This window comes from Carassius gibelio, chromosome B12, assembly GCF_023724105.1.
Source record: "Carassius gibelio isolate Cgi1373 ecotype wild population from Czech Republic chromosome B12, carGib1.2-hapl.c, whole genome shotgun sequence".
Classification (NCBI taxonomy): domain Eukaryota; kingdom Metazoa; phylum Chordata; class Actinopteri; order Cypriniformes; family Cyprinidae; genus Carassius; species Carassius gibelio.
The window spans coordinates 7,115,933-7,141,787 of NC_068407.1; the positions used below are offsets into that span (position 1 = coordinate 7,115,933).

General features: G+C 35.0%; 2 protein-coding genes across 4 annotated transcripts in view; both read right to left on the minus strand.

Annotated features, from left to right (window-relative positions):
* Positions 1-1,777: 1,777 nt before the first annotated feature.
* On the minus strand, positions 1,778-8,143 carry LOC127969580 (hepatic leukemia factor). Of its 3 annotated transcripts, none has more exons than XM_052571645.1 (5): positions 8,053-8,143; positions 6,748-6,871; positions 5,777-6,106; positions 4,511-4,725; positions 1,778-3,643 (listed from the first exon to the last, which is right to left on the minus strand). In XM_052571645.1, exons 1-5 carry the CDS (start codon positions 8,113-8,115, stop codon positions 3,425-3,427), a joined length of 951 nt encoding a protein of 316 aa, XP_052427605.1. In that variant the 5' UTR covers positions 8,116-8,143; the 3' UTR covers positions 1,778-3,424. The 3 variants fall into 3 exon arrangements, with proteins under 3 accessions (XP_052427605.1, XP_052427606.1, XP_052427607.1); XM_052571646.1 differs by having other exon boundaries at positions 1,778-3,640; positions 8,053-8,141; XM_052571647.1 differs by lacking the exon at positions 8,053-8,143 and having other exon boundaries at positions 6,748-7,026.
* Positions 8,144-11,382: 3,239 nt separating this feature from the next.
* Positions 11,383-25,855, minus strand: part of stxbp4 (syntaxin binding protein 4) — a 29,128-nt gene continuing 14,655 nt past the window's right edge. Inside the window, exons 17-22 of the mRNA XM_052570265.1 lie at positions 22,112-22,288; positions 21,493-21,609; positions 20,564-20,613; positions 18,818-18,960; positions 13,999-14,056; positions 11,383-12,623 (exon numbers count right to left, since the gene is read on the minus strand). Of these exons, the coding sequence (XP_052426225.1) occupies positions 12,515-12,623; positions 13,999-14,056; positions 18,818-18,960; positions 20,564-20,613; positions 21,493-21,609; positions 22,112-22,288 (654 nt within the window). The 3' untranslated portion in view covers positions 11,383-12,514. The remainder of the gene's footprint in view (positions 12,624-13,998; positions 14,057-18,817; positions 18,961-20,563; positions 20,614-21,492; positions 21,610-22,111; positions 22,289-25,855) is intronic.

A 25,855-nucleotide genomic window follows, 5' to 3' on the forward strand; every position in this document is an offset into this window, starting at 1 on the left:
TTTTTTATTCTAAAATAAATCGGAATTCCAAGATTCTGAAAATTCAGATGGAAAAAATATAACATTTATGAGATGTAAACTTGCAATTTTTCCTTTTTTCTTCTCAGAATTCAGAGTTTACATCTGAGTCTGACTATTAATTTAATCGTACTTAGCATTCAGAGAAAAAAAAAATCACAGAATCACAAACTCAGAATTGCGATGAAAAAAATCAGAATTCTGAGGAAAATGTCAGAATTCCGGAAAAAAAAAAATTCTGAGATGTAAACTAAACTTGTCATTTTTTCTTATTGCTCTGAATTATGAATGTACCTCTCACAATTCTGATTTTTTTTTGCCCTGGAATAGTGAGTTTACCTGTCACAACTCTTTTCTCACAATTGCAAAATAAAAATGGAAACAAGCTTCCGTATGTATCAGTACGGTAAGAACTGTGCGTCTACTGCTCCTCAATCTGAGTAAATCTTGAATCATTTTAATAATTCCTAACTGAATTTACAGAGAAATAGGTCCACATCAATCTAGCAATTGCATATGGCTAAAATTGAACACTGGCCCTCAGTTGATCAGGGTCAGTTATCCTGTGTTGGCCATGAGCTGGAGAGGGCAAGCAAGGGTATAAACAGTGGAGGAAGAGGATGTGACCAGTATAAGGTTTGTAATTCCTGTTGCCTGTCCTTTCTTTCAGATTGCAACCAGGCTGAACGCAGGCTGGGATTAATGTTAGATCCCAATCTGCTCCCTCTGCATTTACAAATGGCTTTATATAACTCCTAGTCTATTTGATAAATGCCACATAATCCCACAGGAAGTCATCTGTGTTTGTCTGGAGTAAGAGGTCGTTTAGGCCACACCCAGAAGCAGCACGTACTGAGGTCTGCTCTGAACACATGTCATTGCAGGAATGTAGTGACTGACCATCGTGCTGTTGAGAGGAAGCCCATTTTACAACATGATAAAGCTTTAGAGAGAGAGCATGAATGCCTGCATGCATGTCTTAGAGATGTACTGCTTAAAAAAAAAAAAAAAAAAATGTTATTAGTGGAATATATTCTGAAATTAATGGCTAGTTTCTATATGTGGCCTACTATATATATATATATATATATATATATATATATATATATATATACATATATATATATATAGATATATATATATATATATATACGTTTTATTTTATTATTTATATATAAATATAAGAAATTACAAGATAAAATTATATAAAGGGTATGGGTATGAATGTATGTGTTTGTGTAAATATATGTATACACTATATATATATATATATATATATATATATATATATATATGTGTGTGTGTGTGTGTGTGTGTGTGTGTGTGTGTGTGGATATTATGATATAAATTATATACAAAAATAAAAATAAAAGGCATTGCACGTAAACATTAAAAACGATCTTTTTTCATATGTTTACAATCATACCTCAATATTGAGGCAACAATATCAAATATTCCGTTTCAAATATATATCTCCTGTACCGATACATCTGTTGTTGATGACGACATTGATGACGCCGGGGATGATGAACGCAATATATTTTGTAACACATATCATGACAGAATTGTAACAAATCTGCATTTTTGGATATGCAGTGGTCTCTAGTGGTACATTTGAGAATAACATCTATACTTTTTCAATCCTTCAGTTTATGAGTAGTACAGTAAACCACAAACAGTTTCTTTCAATTATTTGCCCTTAATGAGCTCATCTAGCCTTCGTGAATCTTTCCCTCATTAACCAGAACAGCACCAAACATCAGCTTTTCAAAAGCTTTTTATTTTCATGGAGAGCAATGAAACAGGAATAGGGAACCAAAAAGGACCACGACAGACAACATATTGCAAATATTTAAGTCAGACAATCATCTGAAGAAAGAATGTTAAAATTTAAACATGCTGCAATTTAATATATTTAATATAAAAGACATCTTGTTTGTTGAAATATACAAGGATTGACAATATTCTATGTGGCCAAGAATAGCGCTCTTTTACCATGTTCGGCAAAAAATAAAAAAACATATTTTATGAAGGTACATCACAACCAAAGCATGAAAGGTATTGACAATATACAGTAATTTAACAACAAAAGAGAATGTAACCATTAAAAAAAATGTTTATTCTGATGCACATAATACTTAAGTGCCTGTATAAGAAACTACGATTGCAATGTAAAGTTCATGGTACTGAATGTACTGTATTAATGCCCATATACAGTTAACTGTAGAATTTAGGACTTTTTCCATAAAGTTTGTTGCCTACAAATATACAGTATACATCAAATTACATAGGTATATTCAGAAATCCATAAGAAAATACTGTACAAAAACAAGAATAGCTTTGTAAAAACATTTAATTGCCATATGACAATATAACCTCATTGTATTTCATATCATTTGGTCTGTAGTAAAGAGTGACAGACATAAAATAAAACTGTACTACATTCATTACACAACTGACCAACAAAAGGCAACATATCTTTTCCAACACATTCTAGATACCAGGTTGCCTCTTTGTGTTAGCAATAACGGCATAGGGACCTTGTTCAATATGCATTCCTTCATCATATTTTGAACTCAAAAGCATGTTAATGCAGGCGCTCTGTGCTGAATCTGATGGAATTATTAGTTCTAGCTAAACTAAATTAGCTTCTCAGGATTTAAAAGGTTTGCGTGTGACTTTTTAACTGACCTTACAAATCAGTGTAAACAAAGTTTTTCTTTCATATACACTAAAATGGAATTCATTAACCACATACAAAAAAAAAAAAAAAAACTGCTGGTTAATAATAAAGCAACAGCCAATTTCAATCAAGCTCCATGTGGCACAGATTTTCATTACCTGGCATCCTTATTTCATAAGCAAACTGATTGTCTGTTTTCTAATAGGGATATACAGATATATAATGTGTAAGGTCATATAGAGTAGTTTTATGAATTCAGACTCTCAAATCTTGCTACATTCTGTTCTGTCTGTGAGAATGATGTCTTTACGGAGACACAAAACCTTTTTGCACCTGAAGCAGCTATGCACATGTCCTCCTCTCATACACAACGCTCTGGGTGTCTGTAGAGGAACAGCAGAAGATCCACTAGCTCAGATTTGACTGCTAAATTATGACAAATCAAGGCAAACGTCTGTGGACAAATGCTAAAACACAGTAAAACCATAAGTAACACGATCTGCAAACAACGGCGGCTTCGTTCGTGATAACAAATAGAGAAAGAGAGTAGGTAGATCTCTAAACATAACCACACAATGAAACGGTTCTGCCTTCTAAGGTGCCAAAAACAGACTGAGGTGAGGGCTGGCTGGAAAACCGGCCCTGCGGATTTTAACCCAAGAATATTGTCCTTCGAATTTAGAAGGGCAGGGGTGAGGGAAGTTGAGGAGCACCCGGGTGATCTCACAGAGGGCCGTGTTGAGCTTCATACTTGGTTAAGATGTTTTTACACCGCCCCAGCTCTCTCCGTAGTTCGGAAACTTCCTGTCGGAGAGCCGCGTTCTCTTTCTCCAGGAAACCAGCCCGGATGGCAATCTGATTCTCCTTTAGACGCCGAGCATCCCGTGACCTCTTGGCGGCCATGTTGTTCTTCCTGCGCCGTGCCCAGTATTTTTCATCCTGCTCAAAATATGCAGAATAAAAAGGGTAGGGAAGAGACGGAAGCGCCTAGTTACAATATGTCACAATTACCCTGATTCTTTCGTGTTTTTAACAGTTATGTTAACTCCATAAAGCCTGATATATCATAAAAAAGCCTGTAAATTGTCAACGTTATCTACATTTTGCTGGAATTCTATTTTATGAGAATCTCTCTGATTGATAATTTATTATTTTTGAAACACTTTTTAAATGTAAATACCATTTCAGTATTTTTTTTTATCAAATTTAATGTGATATTTTCTGTGTAATTAGTGAGAAAGGTACTAGCAATTTCCGAGTCAAAATTGTAAATGCAGATTTTTTTTGAAAGTGTAGTACTTTTTTCCTTTCCTGTGAAATCTTCCATTTTCTTTTTAAATAAATGAGGGTATGAATATATTTGTGTGTATATGTCTGAATATATGTGTGTATAGATAGATAGATAGATAGATAGATAGATAGATAGATAGATAGATAGATAGATAGATAGATAGATAGATAGATAGATAGATAGATAATGACTAATTATCATTGTCATTGTGTTGACAAGCTTTCTCACGCATTCGCTGCCGTGCAATCAGCTTTGAGCAATTTACTACTCTGCAAAGCTGGGTAGGAATCCACTTTTATTTGAACAAATTAAAAACGGCAAATCCTTTAATCCTAAACCCAGCAGAACTGGAGCGATACCAGGAAAAAAGGAAGATCACATGGGTCAGGCCGCCGAAGGATGAATGAACGGACATAAGCTTCTTAGCAAGAGCCTGTTGCCCAGCTGGTCAATGGCGAAGGGTGAAACGGGTGACCAAACATACTCTGTTGGGGGCTGAATAACTAGACCCAAGTTACCTTCATATCATCAGAAATGAAGACTTTGCGGGCTTTCTTGATCATAGGCTGAGGTTTCAGCTCCTCTTCGGAGAACTTGTGTTTGCGTGGGTCGAAAACCTCCTGGCCTGGCACGCTGGACAGGGCGAGGTCTGCCGGATCAGGGTCGTAGCTCACTGGTATCTGAATGGAGTCTGGGTCTATTGGACTTGGTGTGTTACGTGATGGAGGCAAAACTGTGGGAGGAAAAACAATCTATTTATTGCTGACATTATGGTTTAAGTGTAATTCAGTGTTAATGTGTTGAAACAGATGGTGAAAAGGCTGTCATGAGCGTTTCATTCCACCAGGTGGTGCACAAGACTTTAATAATAAACAAAGTGCAAAGCAAAAGTTCTAGTACCGTTGGGAAAACATTTTCTTTTATTTTCATTTTTTGTGAAGACATTTCATGTTTATTGGTCAAAATGAAACTAATTGAGTAATAAATAAAATATTTTATTTTACCAGAATTTAAATTATTATTCTCCATTGATATATCCCATGTTAAGATTACATATTCAGTATGAAAAATCTATTAAACCGATTTTAAAACTAGTTTTAAAGACCTAACTGAACAGGAGATCAACAGTTTTCCAGATACAAAATCCACAATTCCGACAGTCCGTCTAGTTTTTCATAAAACTATGATTAAATGTTGCCAAATGTTCAGACTAGAAAAAGTAGAGTCGTCGCTTTGCATATTTTAGTCAGAGGAAAATAACGTCATAGACTAGTTTGAGATTTCCATTCACAAATGAACTCTAAGGCTTGGGTGGGGAAACTGAGCAGTTTTTACAATTGACAACTTATTTTTTATGTATCAGAAAAAAACATAGCTGCTCAACAACTAATTGTTTTTTTGTTTTGTTTTTTACATAAAATAGTGTTGCTTGTCATCACACAAGCACCCAGATAATTTAACAGTAGATATAGTTATTATTATCTGTGTTAGCTACTTGTCATTCTCAGGCTAGCTTATAAGTAACTTTTTTAAATGAATATGGAACAAAACAATATGACAAAGAATAGGAACAAAGCAATCTCCGACACACACTCATTAAATTAAAATACATACTCCTTTATATTACAACAATAACATATATATTTCCCATTTACCACCCACACAATATCATATTTAGATAGTGACATCTGACCCAGCTCAACATCTTTTCTGAGGGTCATTTTTTTTATCTGTGGTGTGAAATGGGTAAGAAGTGTCACCATGGGCCACAGAAGCCGTAGTACCTGGTCTGCCCGGGCTCTGGAGGCAGTTCTGAGGAACCATGCCCGTGTGGATGGAGGTGATCGCCCGGCTGCTGAGGTCCATGACAGAGATGGAGCCCTGAGGCATTGAAGCCTGCTGCTGCTGGTGATGGAGGCTTTGGTCATGTTGTGCAGGACTAGAGGGGATGCCATTTTCAGAGAGAAACTCCTCAAGGTCCATATACTCCAGCTGAAAGCTGTCTCCATCATAAGACAATGTTTTATCCCACAGCGTTGGCCCTAAGAAAGCTGATTGAGGAGTGTTTCCTTCTTCATCCAGCTTTTTCACCTTCTCTCTCTCCTTCACATAGCCTGAAAGAATATTACCATTAATTAACACATCAATTTTTGGCTCCATTAAAATGTAATGTTTTTAAATTTTCCATGATTTTTAAAGAGGGTTGTTTTTTTTCCATTTTATTTTGAGTGACTGTTCTTAGCTGCAGTCTCGGCTAAAGAAATCAATTTTCCACACATTTAACTAGCAACTTGCAATGGCAAATTATGATAAACTGCAATAGTTGCTTGCTTTTTAAAAGGAGCTTCAACACAAATGTCTACATTGCTAACATTCAAAACAAATTACAATTAAACTTTAGTATATGGGTTAAAGTTATATTGTATTAATTTATTTTTGTAGTGCTTTTACGTTAAAACTAATCTCTATTCAATCAAAATTGGATGTTTCACTGATTTTTAAGGTGTTGTTTTTAATTAAATTCAAAAATTACACCATGATTTTAATGTGGCAGGCTATTTAAAACTGAAGTTTATTCATAAATAAAACACAACACATAGAGTTTAATTAATCTTCAAAACAGCACAAACAAATAGACTACTGATTTATTATGGAGATCGCCGCAGGAATCAAATGACAGCTCTTTACAGCAAAAAGTATTATTATTACAAAAAGTGTATTCTCTATAATGTAACAAAGTGAAAGCTTTGATCACCTTCATCCTGGTGCAAAGGTAGTTTCAGAGGTTTTTCCAGGAGCGCCTTCAAAACGCCGTTAGTTTGCGGAGGTAGGAAAGCTGGATTCGTTGTGAGCTGTCTGGCCATAATCTCTCTTATTCCCTGCAAAAATTACTTTTAAAAAATGAACTGAAATGAAATGATATATAGAACAGCGCTCATTCGTCTAATAACGACAGGTGAGGATAGATCCTGCTATTCAGCACCGGCTTGAAGTGCGTGTGTGTGTGTGTGTGTGTAAGAAATTTGATGATCATCACCATGTGTCAAGACTGAGGCATGTGACGTCAAACAGTCAGAGGCGGGGTTAGATGAACACTTTCGCTCCACTTGTTAGCAGTTTAGAGACTGTGTTGCCATATCCTCTAGTAATAATTCTATTTTCTGTGTTTGATATTTGTTTGGATGAAAAAAGTTTGCTAAATTACTAATGAATGTATGTTTTATTAAGATACTTGTATATGAGTGCAGTTTTTATTTTTTTGCAAGTTAATCCAGAACATGGCGATGACATTCAGAGAGAAACTAATGTGCAGAGTGCAATATTACACTGATAAATCACTGTCTGACAATGAAGATTACTCTATGTCAATCTAAAAATAATTTTCCGAGGTAATTTTTCAGCAGTCATGTCATGTGTGTTTTCTTTCAGCTTTTTGGAATTAGAATTTGCAATACCAGTTGTTCATGTCTCACTTTAATTTATTCGGATTCACAGTTTATGCACTGAATCATTTGTGTTTTCTAACTTTTATATATACGGTGTGTGTGTGTGTGTGTATAAAGTGCTGGATGAGGTGGATATTTACCTGCAATCCACTGTAAACTACCAGATGTATTTTATAGATTGCCAGTGATGAAGGGGTTTTATTTGCACGTGCAGCTTCTGAACGAATCTATTACACAGGTAAAGACAATTTACTTTATATCCATATTTCCATAACAGTATAAAAAAAAGAGTATCAACAAATAGGCCTACTTTTTTACGTGTCAGTACTCATGAAAAACAAAAATGCAGATGATGCGTAATTGGATTGTTTAAATAATTGTTTTAAATATGTTTATTTACTCTGTGATTTTGAAGAAATGTGTAATTAATTAGTTTTTGCACAAGTAGAAGTTCTTTAAGTTTGCTTCAGGACTAAGTTGCTTATGTTTCTAGAGATCTGGCAACACAGTATAGAGTGGACGTTTTGCCCTCTGCTAGTTGAGTCTACATGCCGATCAACTGTGCGAAATATGAACTTCAGCTAAATATAGATCGCAGATTGTATACATTTTACCGGCTTGAAGAAATACGAAGTGTGAAGGCTTGAAACTGCCGCTGGAAGAAGTGAAGTTCCCATCACATGCACGTACACGCGGTGGAAAAATCAAACTCAGTCAAATAAAGGGGCGTGAACCAAAACCAGTTCATCTGAGCACTTACAATGACAAACTTTAAGCATAAACACAACATGTTCTTTCGTGGTTCACACTAGCTCATGTATAAGAGAGCAGTATACTGTAATTTTACATTTTTACTCATAAAAATTAAAACGAGGACACCTGAAAGAGTAACACGTTTTTAGTGTCTCAAACCTTGATATACCATAATATATGCCTGCTTCGAAGGAAAGTAGTTCAGAAATTAAACAAGTGTCTAATTTCGTGTCAAAAAGAGTAGCTATTTGTGTTCCAATTTGTGTGTGTTTATTAGAGTAAATTGTTCAAAATAATTATATGCATCACCATTGACCCTACAGCCATCATTTATTAATGTTAAACTAGATTTGAAGTGGATGATTTTGTATATCAAGTTTTTTGGAAGGTAGATAGGCAGTGAGTCAGTCAGCTTGGAGGCCAAAAATCAATATCCAAGGGAGGGAGGCTTAAAACAGTGTTTAAAAATGTTTGATAAATATATAGATTTTTTTTATGTTTCAAAAGTTGGATATTATTAAAGCTACACCATATAATATAATTATACAAATGATAATATATGACCATTCTCATTATATAGGTGGTAAGTATCATGCATCAACTGAACTGATGGGTGTGATCTACTACTCTTTCCAAGGATGCTCACAGAGCATAAACGCCCTGTTAACACTTCTGAAATGTAAAAAATGAAAAACTTCCACTGGTGATTTAAACTTATGGTATGTGCTCAACTGTTCCCGTAATCGTTGTTTGCTAGTACACTTTTTTTGGGAGCCGCCTCCCTGTCATCCCTTGAAAATTGCAGAGAAAGAAAATGACTTATGGACAATGTTTTCTTTTCAGATTATTTTCATGTGTATGTGACAGACTTTACAGTTTAAAGCTGATCCAAACACATACCTCAGAAAAGACCAATGTGCTTAAATGGACAGTAAATGTGAGTGATTTTCGAAATACACCAACCTGAGTGTGAAAGGCAAATGGATTTTTCAGAGTTCTATAGAACTTGTCTTTCTTCTTTTTGTTACCTTGGCAACCGGTTGCTAAAGCAATCAGATGTGACGTTGCTTTACAGAAAAGTAGGCCAGGACTGGCAGCTCCTCCTCTAATTTGGAACAACTAAACCACATGTTGTAACATGTGTCTGACAAACTGGAAACAGATTGCAATTAGTTGGAGGCCTAAACAGAAACTGTAACTACTCTCTAGAATGATTCATTCATTATAATTACAGTCATCTTTTGGACAGGTTGAACCAAAACTTGATAATGATGTCTGGGCTATTAATTCCTGAATTATGTACTCATGCATTTTAGTAATCTTGGACTGACTTAATCAGATTGCTTAATCCTTATGTCCCTTTGAGCCGCTTGACTGAGTCGAGCTTAAATTGGTGTCTGCTAAGATAGTGCTCTTTACAGTGCTCACTTCCATCAAGAATGGTCAGAGACCTCCAAGCATTTTCGGTAAGCAAAGAGTTCCTTGTGTTCAGACTGGCCTAATCTCAGGTTTTCCAGAGACCCTGGCCTTGATACGTGCCCAAGGTTCCCACCATGCTTTTTGAAATCAGGTGGTGAACCTGCCAGCACTGCCCTCGGAGGAGGCAGATCCAGCCTTGGCGTTACTGTAGACCGCACCCGGAGCTTCAGAAACTCTAAGCAGGTCTTTGTCTGCTAAGGAGGTCAGCAGAGAGGGAAGGCTGTCTCCAAGTAGAGGTTGGGCCACTGGATAATGGATGTCATCGTCTTGGTGTACCAATCCCCAGGCGAGCCGTTGCCTCTTCCTTTGCGTTGACGCACAGAACCTCTCAGGCAGACATATGTAGAGCTGCAGGCTGGGCGACACTGAACACCGTAATTGGTAGGAAGAGCTGATCAGTGTCACGCTTGTTGTGCCATTCCCCCTCACTCGGGGAAACCTTTTTTCAAAATTCTCCAGCACCCCTGGCAGTCAGACTGGGCGGAGCAGTCTGACGCCAGGCCCAGTATCTCATATGTGTATTCTTCCATGGTAAGGTTCCCTTCTTGGTGGGTGAACCCGTGTCTTCCCTTAACAGATCATTCTGTCAGTCTCTACTGTTGTTCCATCACTACTTTCAGGTAGCACCTGCCTCAGAGACCCATTCCATTTGTAGTACTGCCCCAGGCCTGGTCCATGGCCCCCCTAATGTTGTCATCAACATAACATCTCCATTCCCTCCATCAGGGATCAAGGGTTACATACATAACTGAGACATTTTTTTTATCTCATAATTGTGAGATACAAACCTGTAATTCTAAGAAAAAAAAATTATTAGAATTTTTTCTCAAAATTATGAATTTTCCTCTTGCAATTCTGACTTTTTTTTCTTTTTTTAATTCAGATTTTTTTTTTCCATTTCTGAATTTACGTCTCACAATTCCAGAAAAATCTGATTTTGGAAATCAGAATTTTTTCTTAGAATTCTGAGTTTACATCTCAAATATATATATAGATATAGATATAGATATAGATATAGATATATATAATAAAAATGGTAAGATCTAAAATCATAACTGCAAGGAAACAAGTCCAAATTGTAAGATAAACTGTTGCAACTACCTTTTCATTTTTTATCCCATGATGGAAGCTTCCATAGCCAATGTATTGGCTATTCATAGTTTATTCTACTTTTCTATGTAATATGGATGAAATTTTATATAATATGTTTACACCAATATACTTTTCATTATGGTTTTCATTCAATAAACTTGAACTGAATAGCATATTAATTATTTATTTAGTATTTAGTGTTTAGTATTTAGACTAGTGAAATAGTTAATAATTAATCATTAATTAATTTTTTTTTTAATGTTTTCTATTTTTGTTTTAGATGCAAGGCTTATAAACATTCGTGTGATTTACAATTCCTTGGACTCATCTATACTGTATATATATATATACATAACAGTACCTGTTATGAAGAAGAAAAAAATCAATACTTCTTGCCTAGGGTGTAAAGTGCGTGTGAAGTGCACGCTCAGCCTGAAATAGACAGAGCCAGCTAATATTCTTTCAAAAAGGAAAAATGTGGATGGATTTTTATTAGTTGATCTTTAATAGAACCACAAAAGTATTCACACATTACAGGAAAAACATATATGTATGTATATATATATATATATATATATATATATATATATATATATATATATATATATATATATATATTGATGTACTAGGTCTCTCAGGCTAACTTTATGTTGTTAGGCAGAGTGAATTCACAACAAAGCAAATGTCATCTTCCAAGATATTATACACATAAGGCTTAGGGTATGTTAAACTCACATTTCTACTAGAAGCGCAGAACTAATTGCACATGCAAGAGAAGACACTTTCACAGTTATGCATAATGGCTAGAACGTCCACTAAGGATAACAGCAGAATTAAAAATGTGCCTTTATGGAGAACAATTACATTATAGTGAACTGAAGAAGTGTTTCACTCTCACAGCTTAGAGCTGGTTCAAAGAAGTTTGAAAAAGTAAACAAATTCCTGTTTCAACAAATCTATGAGCAAAAGTTTCAGAAAACGGATCAAAGTGGCAACAAAAACAAGCCAAACTGAATGAACATCACAGAAGAAGTCCATCCTGATTTACTCTTCCAAAATTTCCTGCTTCACTAAAGAGGCCACGTCCTTTGACTTCAAACAAGTGCAATTCTTTTTGACTTTTCCTGAAAGTCGGAAAACAGATTGGGCCTGTCCATTGTTTTTCTCAAGGTACAAAATAACAAGATATTAGTGTACAACATGAGGGGAAATAACTAAAATGTCCGAAAAACAAAAATGGGGGAAACTCAAATGTGAGATATTAACCCACCCATCAAATAGCTGGAGTATTTTGAATATATTAGCTGCATATTTCAATATCAGGTGCACACTCTCAGAAAAAAATTAAGAAAAGAAAAGTTGTCACTGGGGCGGTAGGTACCCTTAGGTACGAAAGCTAAAATGTACATAATTGTATCTTACTTACCCCTATTAATTTCAAATTTTTCCATTTATGCCTTAAGGTACATAATTAGTACTTTAATAGTGCATATTGGTACCATAAAGGTACATATCGTTAAGTGTACATTAGTACTATTGAAAGGTTACCAACCCAGTGACACTTTAGTACCTTTTCCTGAGAGTGTATAGATTTTCATTTAACAAATGAGATGATTTTTTTTTTTTTTCTGATTGTCTTTTTTATAATGCACATATCACTTAATGTTTATATGCTGCTGTGTTGCTTTTCATTTTTTGTAACCGAACAGTTGGGCAGAAAGTGGCAGAAGATTGACAGTCTTCAGATTTAGTCTAGGCTGTGGATCCTGGAGAGTTCAGGGTTTGGTCACTTGCTTCTGGTTCTGACAGACCCAAAGATCTAATGACAGGATGAGTCCATGATGTTGTCTGAGTCACATGACTAGAGGAAAAAGAAATCTTAAATTAATAAACGACATCAGCAAATGTAAAATACTTTGAATTAAAACATTTTAAAGTTTTGTAAGATTTTTTAAATGATCCTTATGCTCACCAAGGCTGCATTTGTTTGTTAAAACAAAGGGAAAAGACTAATATTGTGAAATAATATTACAATTTAATTTTTATTTATTTATTTTTATATATATATTAAAATGTAATTTATTCCAGGGATTGCAAGGCTGAATTTTCAGTAACCATTACTCCAGACTTTAGTGTCACACGATCCTTCAGAAATATGGTGATTTGCAAACATTTTTTTATTATTATTTTCAATGCTGAAAACTGTTTTGCTGCTTAATACTTTCATAGAAACCATGATACATTTGTCTCAGGATTCTTTAACCCTTTAACTGCCACTCACATTTTTGAACATTGACTTTGTAGTGCACGTTCCAAACTAAGATTTTTTTAATTCATGAATGAAAACAAGATATTAATGTACCATTTACATGGGAATGAAATGTCTGATTTTAAAATGGGTTTTAAAGGATGAATTTTGAGATTTTAAGTTTTCAGTTGATACATAATTTATGATGATTTCTAAAATGTGATAGAGAAAAAGGCAACGAAGAACTCCTGTTATAATGTAGATTTTTGAGGGTGCACTCGTCATAAATTAATCTATTACTTTTCCTACATAATTTTTTAACAAAAACATTGGTAAAATATATATTTGGGAGTCTTAGACCTTTCCAACGATATATAGTTTGTCAAGATTAGATTAGATTTAATTGTAATTAATAGAAAGTTCGAAAACAACATTAATTAGACTTTTCTTGTAACAATGGAAAGGCTTTTACTGTCACTTCTGACCTTGCTGAATAAAAGTATCTGAACCCAAACATCTGAAACATGCATGGGATATTTGAAGCATGCAGGTGAATGGTGTGAGTGCAATGGAGAATGCTGGACTCATGAGTGTGGTATTGCGTGCAAAAAGTAAAAATATTTTCTGCAATATTAACTGGGTTGTTTTGAAAGTTATGCAAATAAAAGAACATGCTCATGGGAAGGGGAGATTGGTTTCCTCTCTCTAGAGATCAAGGGGTTACATAAAATCTGTCAATAACAATATGAAGACAACAGCAATATTTGCAATTCTGTGCTATTTTTTCAGAATATTTGGTTGTAGAAGTGCAGTTTTTTATGTACAGTATATGTTTACTGGAGCTAAAACCATTTATCCCATGCTGCACAAACAACTTATGAAGTGGCCTTCAGAACATGAGAACTGTTGTTTACTTTTATTGAACAAATCAGAAACAAAAATAACATTTCTTTTTTTGTGAATGTATTTGTAGGGTCACATAACTTACTTTACATAGTACTTCACTCCATCAGCAGTGTACGCCTCATCCCAGCCAAAAGGTAAACCTGTGAAAAAAAAAAAAAAAAACACGGACAGAGAAATCAGATACATTTACTCTACATTAAAGGACAACAAACAAGATACTGGAGAAGTCTGAAGCCAAAATTAAACACAGCGTTGCAACATTTCTCGCTGATCCTCTTGATCCCAAGAGGCCAGTGACCGTGAGAATTTCCTGGCAACTGGATGAAATGGGGTCATAAATGAATATGCTAAGTGTCCCTGCATATCTGCATAATCTGAAAAGCTATTTTCATAAAAAAAGAATGTAGAGTGAAAGTGTAACAAGCATCCAATTGGGGCGAATCAGATTTGCTTCCATTGGATTTGGAATATGCATACAAATTTCCCCAAATGCACTTTTTATCTTTGATGTACAGCTTTGGATTGAGTACTGATGCATGCCAGGTTGTGATTAATGGACAGCAAAAAACTAAACAAAAAAACAACGCAAGTAGACACTACTAAGGCTCTACATGGCACAGGCTGGATTTCTCATCAATACTCGCCACCATACTAGGTAACAAATCCCTGACATAATTTGATCTTGACACTCCCTCTGTACATGCAGGAAATACAATAGACAGTAAATCTGCTGGCATACATAATGTAAGGCACGACTTTATAATGTGTTTCTCGTCAGAAATATGATAGGATTAATAAAAGGTGATGAAAAGAATACACAGAGTATCTGTCTAGATTTCACACACAATCAACATTTTGACAGAAAAGGCCAAAGAATAATTGACGCTGTCTCAGATTTCTACAAACAAATGTCCCTGGCTACATATCATTTAATACCTATGGGAATTCACAGTAAATTTTGTGGTTCTACATATGAACAAGTGGACAATGTATGGAAGAAATTTTGACTAACAGATAAGTTTTTTTTTTACTATTTATCACTGGCACTGGCGATATCTTAAAAATTTAATATTTTAATATTTATTATAGATTTAGAATAGGAATAAAGAAAAATAAAGAAGAACAGTAAAAAATAATAAATAAATTAGTTAATTAATTAATAATAAATCAATTGGAACTAATGCAAATTATATTTTTATTTTAAAATAAGCACACATTTGCTCTTACTCCTATGCCTAATTATTCGAAAACTAAAACAGTAAAATGTTTCGTCTCCTCGCATTCAATCATTAAATATCATGTAAATGATTAAGCCTAAATTCTGAATTCAAAAGGGGCAAAATCTGACAAAAAAAAGTTAAGCAATCTTTGCATCACTCGATATAACTTGGTGGTTTTATCCTAACACCAAATATAAAAATTTCAAATACTGGGTGGACGATTTTGTCCATTTTATTAATTATTGGGGAGGATTTTTCAGTCTTCATACCCAATTTACCTAGTTTCCTTTAAAGCAATCATTAAGCATTTCATAATAGTTTCTTGCATTCATCTCTATTTTTCATGGCCATCAATTCAAGTCTTTAAATTCTACAGCTAAGAGATCTTTTTGGGATTCAGTTTTTTTTGTATTCGGTGTTCTGACGCATCCACGGTCAACACAAACCGTTACTGCCTAAGCCTTGGGACACAGTAACACACAAAGAAGCTCATCACATGCCTTTTTAATTCAATCAACTCTTTGTTTTCTAAAGGCCTTGCTCTAGTAACCAAGAGTGAATGATTTCACTAGATCAACACTATGATGCTGGAAAGACAATTTCAGCTGCCTCAAATTACGCCTCAGCAAATCAGATATAATTGGGATAAGCTGCAGACACTCAGGAAAAATGTATTTGCTGTTCTCTTAAAGGGACCAGGTGAAAATCCTGTCATCATCCTCATGTTGTTCCAAACCCATATGGCTTTCTTTTTTCCGTAGAACTCAAAGGAAGATAACACTCTTCAAAATGCTTTCATTTGTCCTCCGCAGAAGAAATAAAATAATACAGAACAACATGAAGTTGAGTAAATGATGACACAATTTTCATTTAAATGATGAAATAAGGCCAGTTATTATATCCTAAATGCTTATTCCAAAGCATGTCACCCCCTCTGTCTTATTGATGAGACACCGAGTGGTACGCCGGCGGTCACATGGGAGAACATCCATCACGTGGAGAGCACTGCCTGTCTCTGAGCTGAGCTGGAGTTGCTCTCTCTGGTTTCAATCGGTGTGATGAAGATGGCCCTGCATGTGCAACTCAAAGCCTGCCTCGTCCTCCCCCACAGAGAAGCATTCAGCCAAAACGTGAGCTTCACTCACTGAGAGGTCACATGCTGCCAGGTGTGTGAGACACGTTTCCCTGCTCCCTGAGCAATCACTTTAGCTCTTTCTTCTCTCCCTCAGCTTCACTGATCCTTTGACCCCTGGAGTCTTCTATCTTTCTCTAATCCATCCGTCTGTCCATCTTCCTCTGTTTTTTGTGCATCACTTGGTACCTTAGAAATTTTAAGCTACCAAACAGAGTTGTTTGGTATTATCCTATTTATTGTAATCAATAATAAAATATTATAAATATTTAATTTAATATACACCTATTTGATTTCACTTTATATGAAATGCCCTTAACTACTATGTAATTACATTTAAATTAATAATTTGGTACAATGCACTTATTGTGTACACATGTGTACACACTGTACTTACATTTAAGTTAATTTAAGTTACACTTAACCCACTCAAACCACCAGTCCCTAAACTCAACCATATCCCACCTCAATAGCAGCAAAAGTGTTTTGCAATACAATATGAACAAAATCAGTACGTTTCACTTTTTTTAATGTAAGTACATATTAGTTAAGGGAACTTACCACAATACTTAATAGGAACTATTTGCAAATAATATTTTTATGTTAAAATATGCAGTGTTGTTTTGGACCCCAGAGACAAAAATTCTTCAATATTATTTAATTTTTTGTTCCACTGGAAAAAGGCTTGGAGGTTAAGTTAATGATGACAGACTTTCCATTTTTGGCTGACCTATCCATGTATCAGATGGTCGACGAATTAGTTATATATCTATCTATCTATATATATATATCTATATATATATATATATATATATATATATATATATATATATATATATATATATATATATCTATATATATATATATATATATATATATATATATATATATATATATATATATATATATATATATATATAACATTATAACATTATAATATAACATTAAAGCTCTCAATCATGAAAATGTGCTTTGACGTTTTAGGCACTCTCTGATATATTATGCCATTTAATCAGATTCACTATTCAAATTCAGAAAAATATTCACTGAACATAATGTTCATTCAAAAGTGCTTTGACAAAGAAAAAAATAATTGAAAAGCAAGTCTTCTGTGTTTCTGCTGAGACCCTGTATTCAGAGAATAAGAGGAGGCCAGAGACGCTCTTTTGTCTGGGTTCCAGAGTGTCCCTGAACTGTCTGTTTCCTTTAACATGCAAAAAAATTGAATAGAAACAAGGCCCGTCTATAACCAGGAATACAACCCACTTGTTTTCTTGAGAAACAAAGAACAAAATACTTCAGCTAATATTACTATCCATCTACATTATTATTCAATCTACCTATCAGGGCTTTTTTAATACTTGACATTGATTCTATATGACTCATTTTGAGTTTTACGAGGGCTTTTTGGACATCCTGTGTTAATATACAGAACAAGAAAAGCAGACTCTTGGTGTTATTTTTTGTTTCCAGAGCTGCGCTTTGGACGGACCGCTATCAGTAATGTTTTGACAAAGTGGATCAATTGAACTAGGCCAACAAGATAGTATTCTTTCATTTAGCAAACAGTGTCAGTCAAAACAAGATGTCATGAACAATCATTGTCTTTAACTATTGAATAAGACTCTTTTATATGTTTGCCAATTAAGGACCCATTTCTAAAGGTATATAGCTTTGTGTAGCCTGTGACATGACATAGAGTTGCGACAAAGATGTGGACAATTGCTTTCTAGCAGCTTCGTATCCTGGCAACGATAGCAGCGGTGAGGGGAATCAGATGTAAAAGGCTTGTATTAACAGCAAAAACACCTTGTATTGTGTTTCCTTGCGAGATTGACCTAATTTGATTCACTATAAACATCTACGTAAATAGATTAGATTTCACCAATAAGGTAGTTCGCCTCCTTTTCTACAATATATATTAGAAGTAAAACGCTTACATCATAACATAATTAATTGAATAGAGAGGATATGCAAAATTCAGCAAGCAAGCACATTATTAAAACAACTCAAATGTAGATCACTAGGCTGCCTGCTAAAAAAAAAAGATAAAGATATTCCATTGCATCTGAACAGGTTCTATAAGTTTGAACAGTATGTAGAATCTTGGTCGTAATGATACTATAATGTTTAAATGTGTCTAGATTAAGATGCTTGTAATGAGATGGGATCATGGAAAGGCTGCCAATGTTTTGACCTCTACAGGTCATTAGATGCATTTATGTAAGGTCAGACGTTGCTGGAAGGTAAGCTACATATTTTCCTGAGCATTACAAAACTGAATGGGGTCAGGAGTTAAAGCAATGGTTAAACGAGCAGACTGAATGTGGTCCTTAGAGTAAACCAAAGATGTGTGTGTGTGTGTGTGTGTGCATGTGTAAGTAATATTTTATAGATATAAACAAAACACGACACATATTATAATGTGCATCCCCCTTGAACCATAACATCTCATCCAGCTCAACTGAAATAGCTGGTGCAGTTGCAATTAGGTAGATTCCATGGTGTTTGTTTTTCATGCAAAGCTGAAAACACGCCTATATACTTACAGTCTAGCTCGAGAATGCCTCTGATCGTATTAGTTAGTTCTTTAGCTTCCACTGCAAGACCAGATGCTGTCCAGGGTGGTTTCTTCCCACCTCGAGATGGCAAGGTCTGAGACAGATTGGCCAACTTTGGATCGCTGGGAGAACTGGAAAAAAAAAAACACACAATCCTTTATTTAAACCACTGCAAGCAGTTTCATTAATAACCTAGCCTTAACCTAACTGTGGCTAAACTTTTATTTAATAGAGAAATTTTCTTCTATCTGTTTTCTTAATCCTCCACAAATTTCGAACTGTGTCAGTCTTGTATTCTTTTCAAAAGACTTGTTATAAAAGCTCTACAAAAGTGCACTCCCTTCGACCTGAAAGGAACAAAGCATGCTGGGCAGTTTAGCGTAAAAGAAGAGCCCAGCAGGACTCGTAATAAAGGGTTTTTGGGGAAGGGGATTCAGACCCACTGACATGGATGAACCGGTGTTATGAAAACATATTATGAAACTACCACACTTTCGGGTCATCAACAGAAAACTGAAATGAATTGGTCCAGACTGATTGAATCATTGCATGCGTTTGAAACATGTTTAAGATTTGCTACAGTCTGATTAAAAAATAAATAAATATGCCGTTATAGAATTATGTTTATATATATATATATATATATATATATATATATATTCTATAAATATTATTGATGTAAAACAACTGTTTTCTAGTTTAATACAATTAAAATGTAATTTATTCCTATGATGCAAAGCTGAATTGTCTGCAGCCATTATTGCAGTATTGTTACTCCAGTTGCTTGATTCTTCAACATTCTCTGATTTTCTGCTCAATAAACATTGCATATTGTCAGTAATAGTTTAAAAAATGGCTTTTGTAGGAACCGTGATTTTTTTTTTCATTTATGAACAGAAAGTAAAAAAACAACACCATTAATAATAACATAAATGTCTTTACTGTCACTTAACAAACAACTTAGAGTATCCTTGATGAATAAAAGTATTCATTTCTATGGTGTCTTTAGGGCTAGATAACAATGATAGTCTAAAGTAAAAATAAATTAATTTACAAAACGTCATATTTAGCATGTAAATAACTATCTTTCATTCGTTGGATGCATTCAAAAAAGAGTGACTTACAAGTTCTCATGCAACCTCTCTCAAAAAGAAAAACTGTATTTTGCTGCAAACTGCTGATAGCCTTCATTTTGATTGATGGGGACATGTGTAATATTTCCTAGTCCTAATACACAAACACACAGTGGCCTCTTCAGTCAGTGGGGGTGATCATTAGAGGAAAAGAGGGTTCTCCAGACGTGCTCTGCTAGCTGAGCAAGGGTCGACAGGCTGCAGGAGGCCATGTTGATTGGGCCTAATCAACATCACTGCCACAGGAAGGTGTTGTACTGGCCTCTAGTCATTAACTATCCCTGTCCTTTGCCCGCAAAGATTCTCTTATATTAGAAATAAAGGCAGTAGACTCACTCTGGAAAAAAGTCACCATTTACACACCCTGAATAAACAACCTCCTAAAATATCAAAGGTGAACTTCAATGACTGTGTAAAGGTCCATAAAGGAAAAGAGTCTTTTGTTATTACATCATTCATATTTTCCACACACCTGTTGCTAGCGAAATGTGGTATTACTGTCTGGCATACTTCAAATTAGATTAGAATTCAGTCAAATAATTAGATCTGCCTTAACAAAAGACTGACGGCAGGGACTGGGGTACGGGAATAATTATCTTACCTATAGCCTCTTGAACCGCTTTGGTTTTCAGACAAAAAGCCTTGGACAGCCTGTGGGGGTTTTAAAATGCAGGTGATCAGATTAGTCCATAGTTGAAAGATTTGATATTGTATTAATACAGATCAATATTCTGCTACTTTATTTTTAATAACAATAGCACAGTTGATATTATATGATTAATATAACTCCTATACTCACAATCATCATCAACATCATAATTTCTTTACATATTAATATTATTTTATTATTAATACCACTGCTACTACTACTGTTGTACAGTAAAAAAAATTATATATATATAAATTAATTTTAATTTATTGACAATTTTATATAATTTATATAATTAATAATTATATATAAAATTAAAAATTATGTATATTTTTTACTGTACATTTTTAATTGTAGTGGTAGCAGTTAGTTGTATAAATTTATGATTTACACATTCCAGTGGAGTGCTAATTGATTTGTTGCATCTGGTATAATTGGCAAAACAGTTGCACACTGATGTCATGTTCTTGTTTTTTAATAGCTGCCTAATGAAAGGGTTACTACACATTCTGTGTCAGTCATATAAATGTCAGTTCAAAAATTTCTGTTATGTATGTAAGAACTCATGGAATGATGAAATAATTACGCCATGGTTGTGTATGCTTTGCCCACTTCATGTAAGTTGATGGATGCCACCAAAAGGACATCCCACACACTTTTTTTGGCTCAGTTTTTCTGGTTTAGTGAAAAAACTAAATTCGGAGCAAGAGTAAAAATGGTCTTCTTCAAATCAACGTATAAATTGCAAACACCCATACACTATAATTTAAGTCACTCCGCATTTTCATGGCAGAACCTGATTTTAAGAAATGAGGACGTGATGATTTAATGTGCAGTTGGTTAAACTTAAAATTGAAAAAAAAAAAATAAAGATACATCACCTCCACAAACTGTAGAAGTTTACCAGTGGAGACTTCAAAACCCTTCTTTGCAGTTTCACTCTTCCGTAGCTGGCATTCGAGTGCAGAAATCCTTTTTTTAATGTCTTGCAGATCATCCTGAATGAATATTAGTAAAGTAGTACAGATTGCAGTTTTAGTAAAGTAAAATGTACTTTTACTTTTTTTAATGCATTAAAACGGTATTGATTCAAAATGTGTCTAATATAGATTTGCAATTAAAAGTGCATTCATAGAATCAAACATAGGAAATAGTAAACTGTGCTTTTGTATACAGATGTTTTAGAATCATTTTAAAGGTTAAATTCCAATTGATACATAGTGTGAGATCATTTTTCCACAAGGGATCGTAACAATAATGTTATCCTACGTAATCATAAATTGCTGTGAAAATAACGTTTATCCTGGAGACACGCGAGGTTGCTAGCCAGAGTTTTCAAAAATAACCTCATCAGCCCACGTCACCCTGCAAGATCATGTTAAAGCCAAAGCAAACAGTGACCTACTTTCTATAGTACACGAGAGAGGTAAAACCCGGAGAGGGACCGTGCAGGGGATATGGATTGGGAATGGCTAGTAGAAAACTCTCAAAGTGGAATACCTTTCCACGACCGGGTTGCTCAGTGTTCTGAGACTTCATTTCAGCTATCTCGGCCTCCAGGAGATGGATAACCTCCTCATAGTCCATCTCCATTCCCCGGGCCTGCTTCTGAGCTGCCTCTGCCAGATGGATCCGGGTCCGCAGGGATCGACTCTCCTCCATTGCAGATTTTACTTCCTGCAACAACGGAGTTCCACTTAGAGCGACAGTGCTGAGAGTGCATGTACAGTAGGATGTTACAATGCTCAGGGGCTCTTCCCCCCTAACATCGCAAACTCAGTGCACTTGAAAAGAAATGCCTGCACAGTCTCTCCCTCCTCCTTCCTCCATCACTTCCCTCCAGACTCGCAGCATGACAAAGCACAGCTCTGCTTCTTTTAACCTAGAAGTTTAAAGAGGCTGAGAGAACAAGTCATGTGCAAACAAGTTTCTTTATGTCCGTTTTTGCTTTACAGAGAATAGACAGGGCAGGTTTTGGCAGACAAGAACCAGTAAAACAAGCTGTTACATAATACAGGTATCGAAAGATGTTTTGGCATTGACGAAAACCACAACAGCATCGGATACTTGTCAGCAAGGCATCGCTCAATAGATGTCAGACAAAGGAAAGGTAATGAGGCCATTGTAATTATGAAGCTGTGGGGTATGATAGCGCTCTTAACAGACAGGTGACACGAAACGTGTGAAAACCACACTGTGGGGATCTATAAATGATTGCTCAACGTGTGGTAGTTTACAATTAAAAAGTGACTGTAGGACTTTCTTACTGCTGACCTATTAGAGTAAGATTCGAAAACACATTTTCTTCATCATGAGTACTATAACTGTCACATATTTCAGAGTACCATGAATAACTAACTTAGGAGAAGGGTACAGATAATTGCCCGCTGAATGAAGAACTTTACTTATTAAATAGACCTGATGGATCTTACATCATTTTCTATTAGAGAGGAATATGAATTGGCACTTATGTCCATTTAATGTCTAGGTATAATGGAGAATATGTGAAGTGTATTATAAGGATCGTGCATTGGTTACGATTAATGTCATTTTCAATGAATGTGGAATTCATAAGCGCATACTGTATAATTCTGTCCCAGAAATCCTGAGAAACAGAAGAGGTGGATGGGGAAAAATAACAGGACTTTAATGAACTACGGAAGCTAGTATTAAAGCCTTGCAGTTTAAAGAGATAGTGGAAGCATTAGCAAAGAATAATTCTATTCATATACAGTACATATAGTACTGTTGAGTAATATTGATATATTAATACAGCTAAAATTACTTGTACTGTATTAATACTAGTAAAATTAGCCATTTCACTGTCTTCAGTGTCACATGATCCTTCAGAAATCATTTTAGTATGTTGGCGGTGCTAGGAAAACATTTTTATTATTATCAATGTAAAAAATATTATTATACTTTATAACATATTATTATATGTACTACTGCATACAGTATTTTTGTATTTTTGTGTGTGTGTATTAACCATACATATCATTGCATTTTATAAAAAAAAATTTGATCAACATAAAAAAGACTTGATTTAAGATATATTCTCCAAACTAAATTGTTAATATTGAAATAAAATTTGATTTGAAAATAAATTTGTGTTGTTTTAAGAATTTCTGGATATTCTAATTGGACCCCCCCCCCCCCACACACACACACACACATACACACACACACACTCAATATATTGATAATTCCACTTAATTATTTTTTATTAATTCATTTATTTTAATTGATTTTTTCTGGCATGGGTCTAGTCCAAGCTCAAAAAAGGCTCTCTGTCGTATCCATAACCCCAGATCACAATGCAAAGATACAATTTTAATGGAGAGATCTTATCCCTGGAGCCATATGGACAAGTCACACCTCACACCAGTCACGGCTGCCTCTATACACGTTTTGCTGTAATGTAGCCGGGTGAACACTGCGTGGATGGGTGATGTAGCCTGCACATTTCTCACAAGAGAGGAGGCTTAAAAGCCCACTGCTTCGATGCTGAAAAGCCCATCAGCCTACCTGTTGCTCTAATGGCAGATATAGAAGGTAAAGTGTGGGTGGGGGTGAAAAGAGCAGAAAGGATTCAGCAATACAGAACGAAGCTTTAAAGAAACATACAGGGCTTTAAAAAGCCTTGGTTTCACACCACAGGGAGTGTAGCACATCTATTAGCGCTTCAGTCTGATGAACTGGACACGAACTGAGCCCTCTGTAGTGCTCCAGGAGGGAGCAGCTGCGACTACACCGACTCGAGTAAAGCGCTCTGGGAAAGGGAGACAGAAGTTGCATTGACCCTGACACCAATCGAAACGCCACAGGGCCTCATACAGCTGACCAAACATTCAATGTGATGCTTTGATAAAGAGTATAACTGCATTTTCCTTCGTATTTAGATCATCTCTTAAGGTCAACCGCAAGTGAAATTGCTGTTGCTTCAATTCATTGCTGCAAGTGAATTGAAGCTGAATACTTTTGTGAGAGGAACAGTATCACCAGCAGCCGGGTCAACACAAGGGCACTAATAGTTCACCGCACACCATATACCATACATATAAATTAGTTTCTAAGAAAATGAGAGCGGTGCTTTTTCTGGCCAAAACTTTGCTGACATGATGTGAAGGTGTGACAAAATGATTGCTAAAGTGTTCTTTTAGCATGTTGATATGTGGACAAAAAAAATGTAATCGGTCCAAATAAATCAAAACAAACCCATCAACAAGTCTCTATGATATTCTGTACCCATGTTGTTGTATAAAGATTGGGGTCAAAAAGATTATTTTAATATTTTTTAAACAAATCTCTTATGCTCACCAAGGCTGCATTTATTTGATAAAAATACAGTAAAAAAAAAAAAAAAAAAAAAAATATGTATATATATATATATATATATATATATATATATATATATATATATATATATATATAAATATCATGACCATTTAAAATAACTGTTTTCCATTTGAAAACATTTTGAAATGTAATGTATTCCAGTTAAATTTCAGCAGTCTTTAGTGCCACACAAACCTTCAGAAATCATTCGAATATGCTGATTTGCTGCTCAAGAAACATTTCATATTTTTATTATTATTATCAATGTTGAAAACATTTGTGCTGCTTAATATTCTTGTGGAAAACAGGATTTTTTTTTTCCAGGATTCTTTGATAAACATAAAGTTCAAAAGAACAGAATTTATTTGAAATTGAAATCTTTTGTAAGAAATGTTCTTAGTGTCACTTAGGCTGCACGATTTGAGGCATCGTTCATGTCCGTAACACACAAGCAATACATAATGTTGGTGGTATGTTCAAATTATAAACCATAAGCATGAGCAAAAGTAATCTTGAAGAGGCCATTAGCATAGACTGTACTGCCAATTTAGATTAATTGATATGCAGCAGGATGATCAGAATGTTCTGCTCTGCTGCCTTAGTAACAGTCTAATAAAACCATTAAAGACCATTGAATCTAGCATAGAATGCTGAGGCTCTTTGGATTTAGGTTTACATAACAAGCACTTCCGAGGCTCTGAGATAGAACCCAAAGGGCTTGTGGGTGCCCATTTCTTTATAACTCATAGAAAAGAACTATTTCCAAACACCGACCGTCATCCCTCAATGTCCTACATACTTCATCTCCCACATGATGTTCTTAATGTGGGTGTTTCAAGCTTCCTGTAGTGAGCATAACACACTGAAAATAGATTTTGGGATATTGCTCATAGAATTTTTTTATTT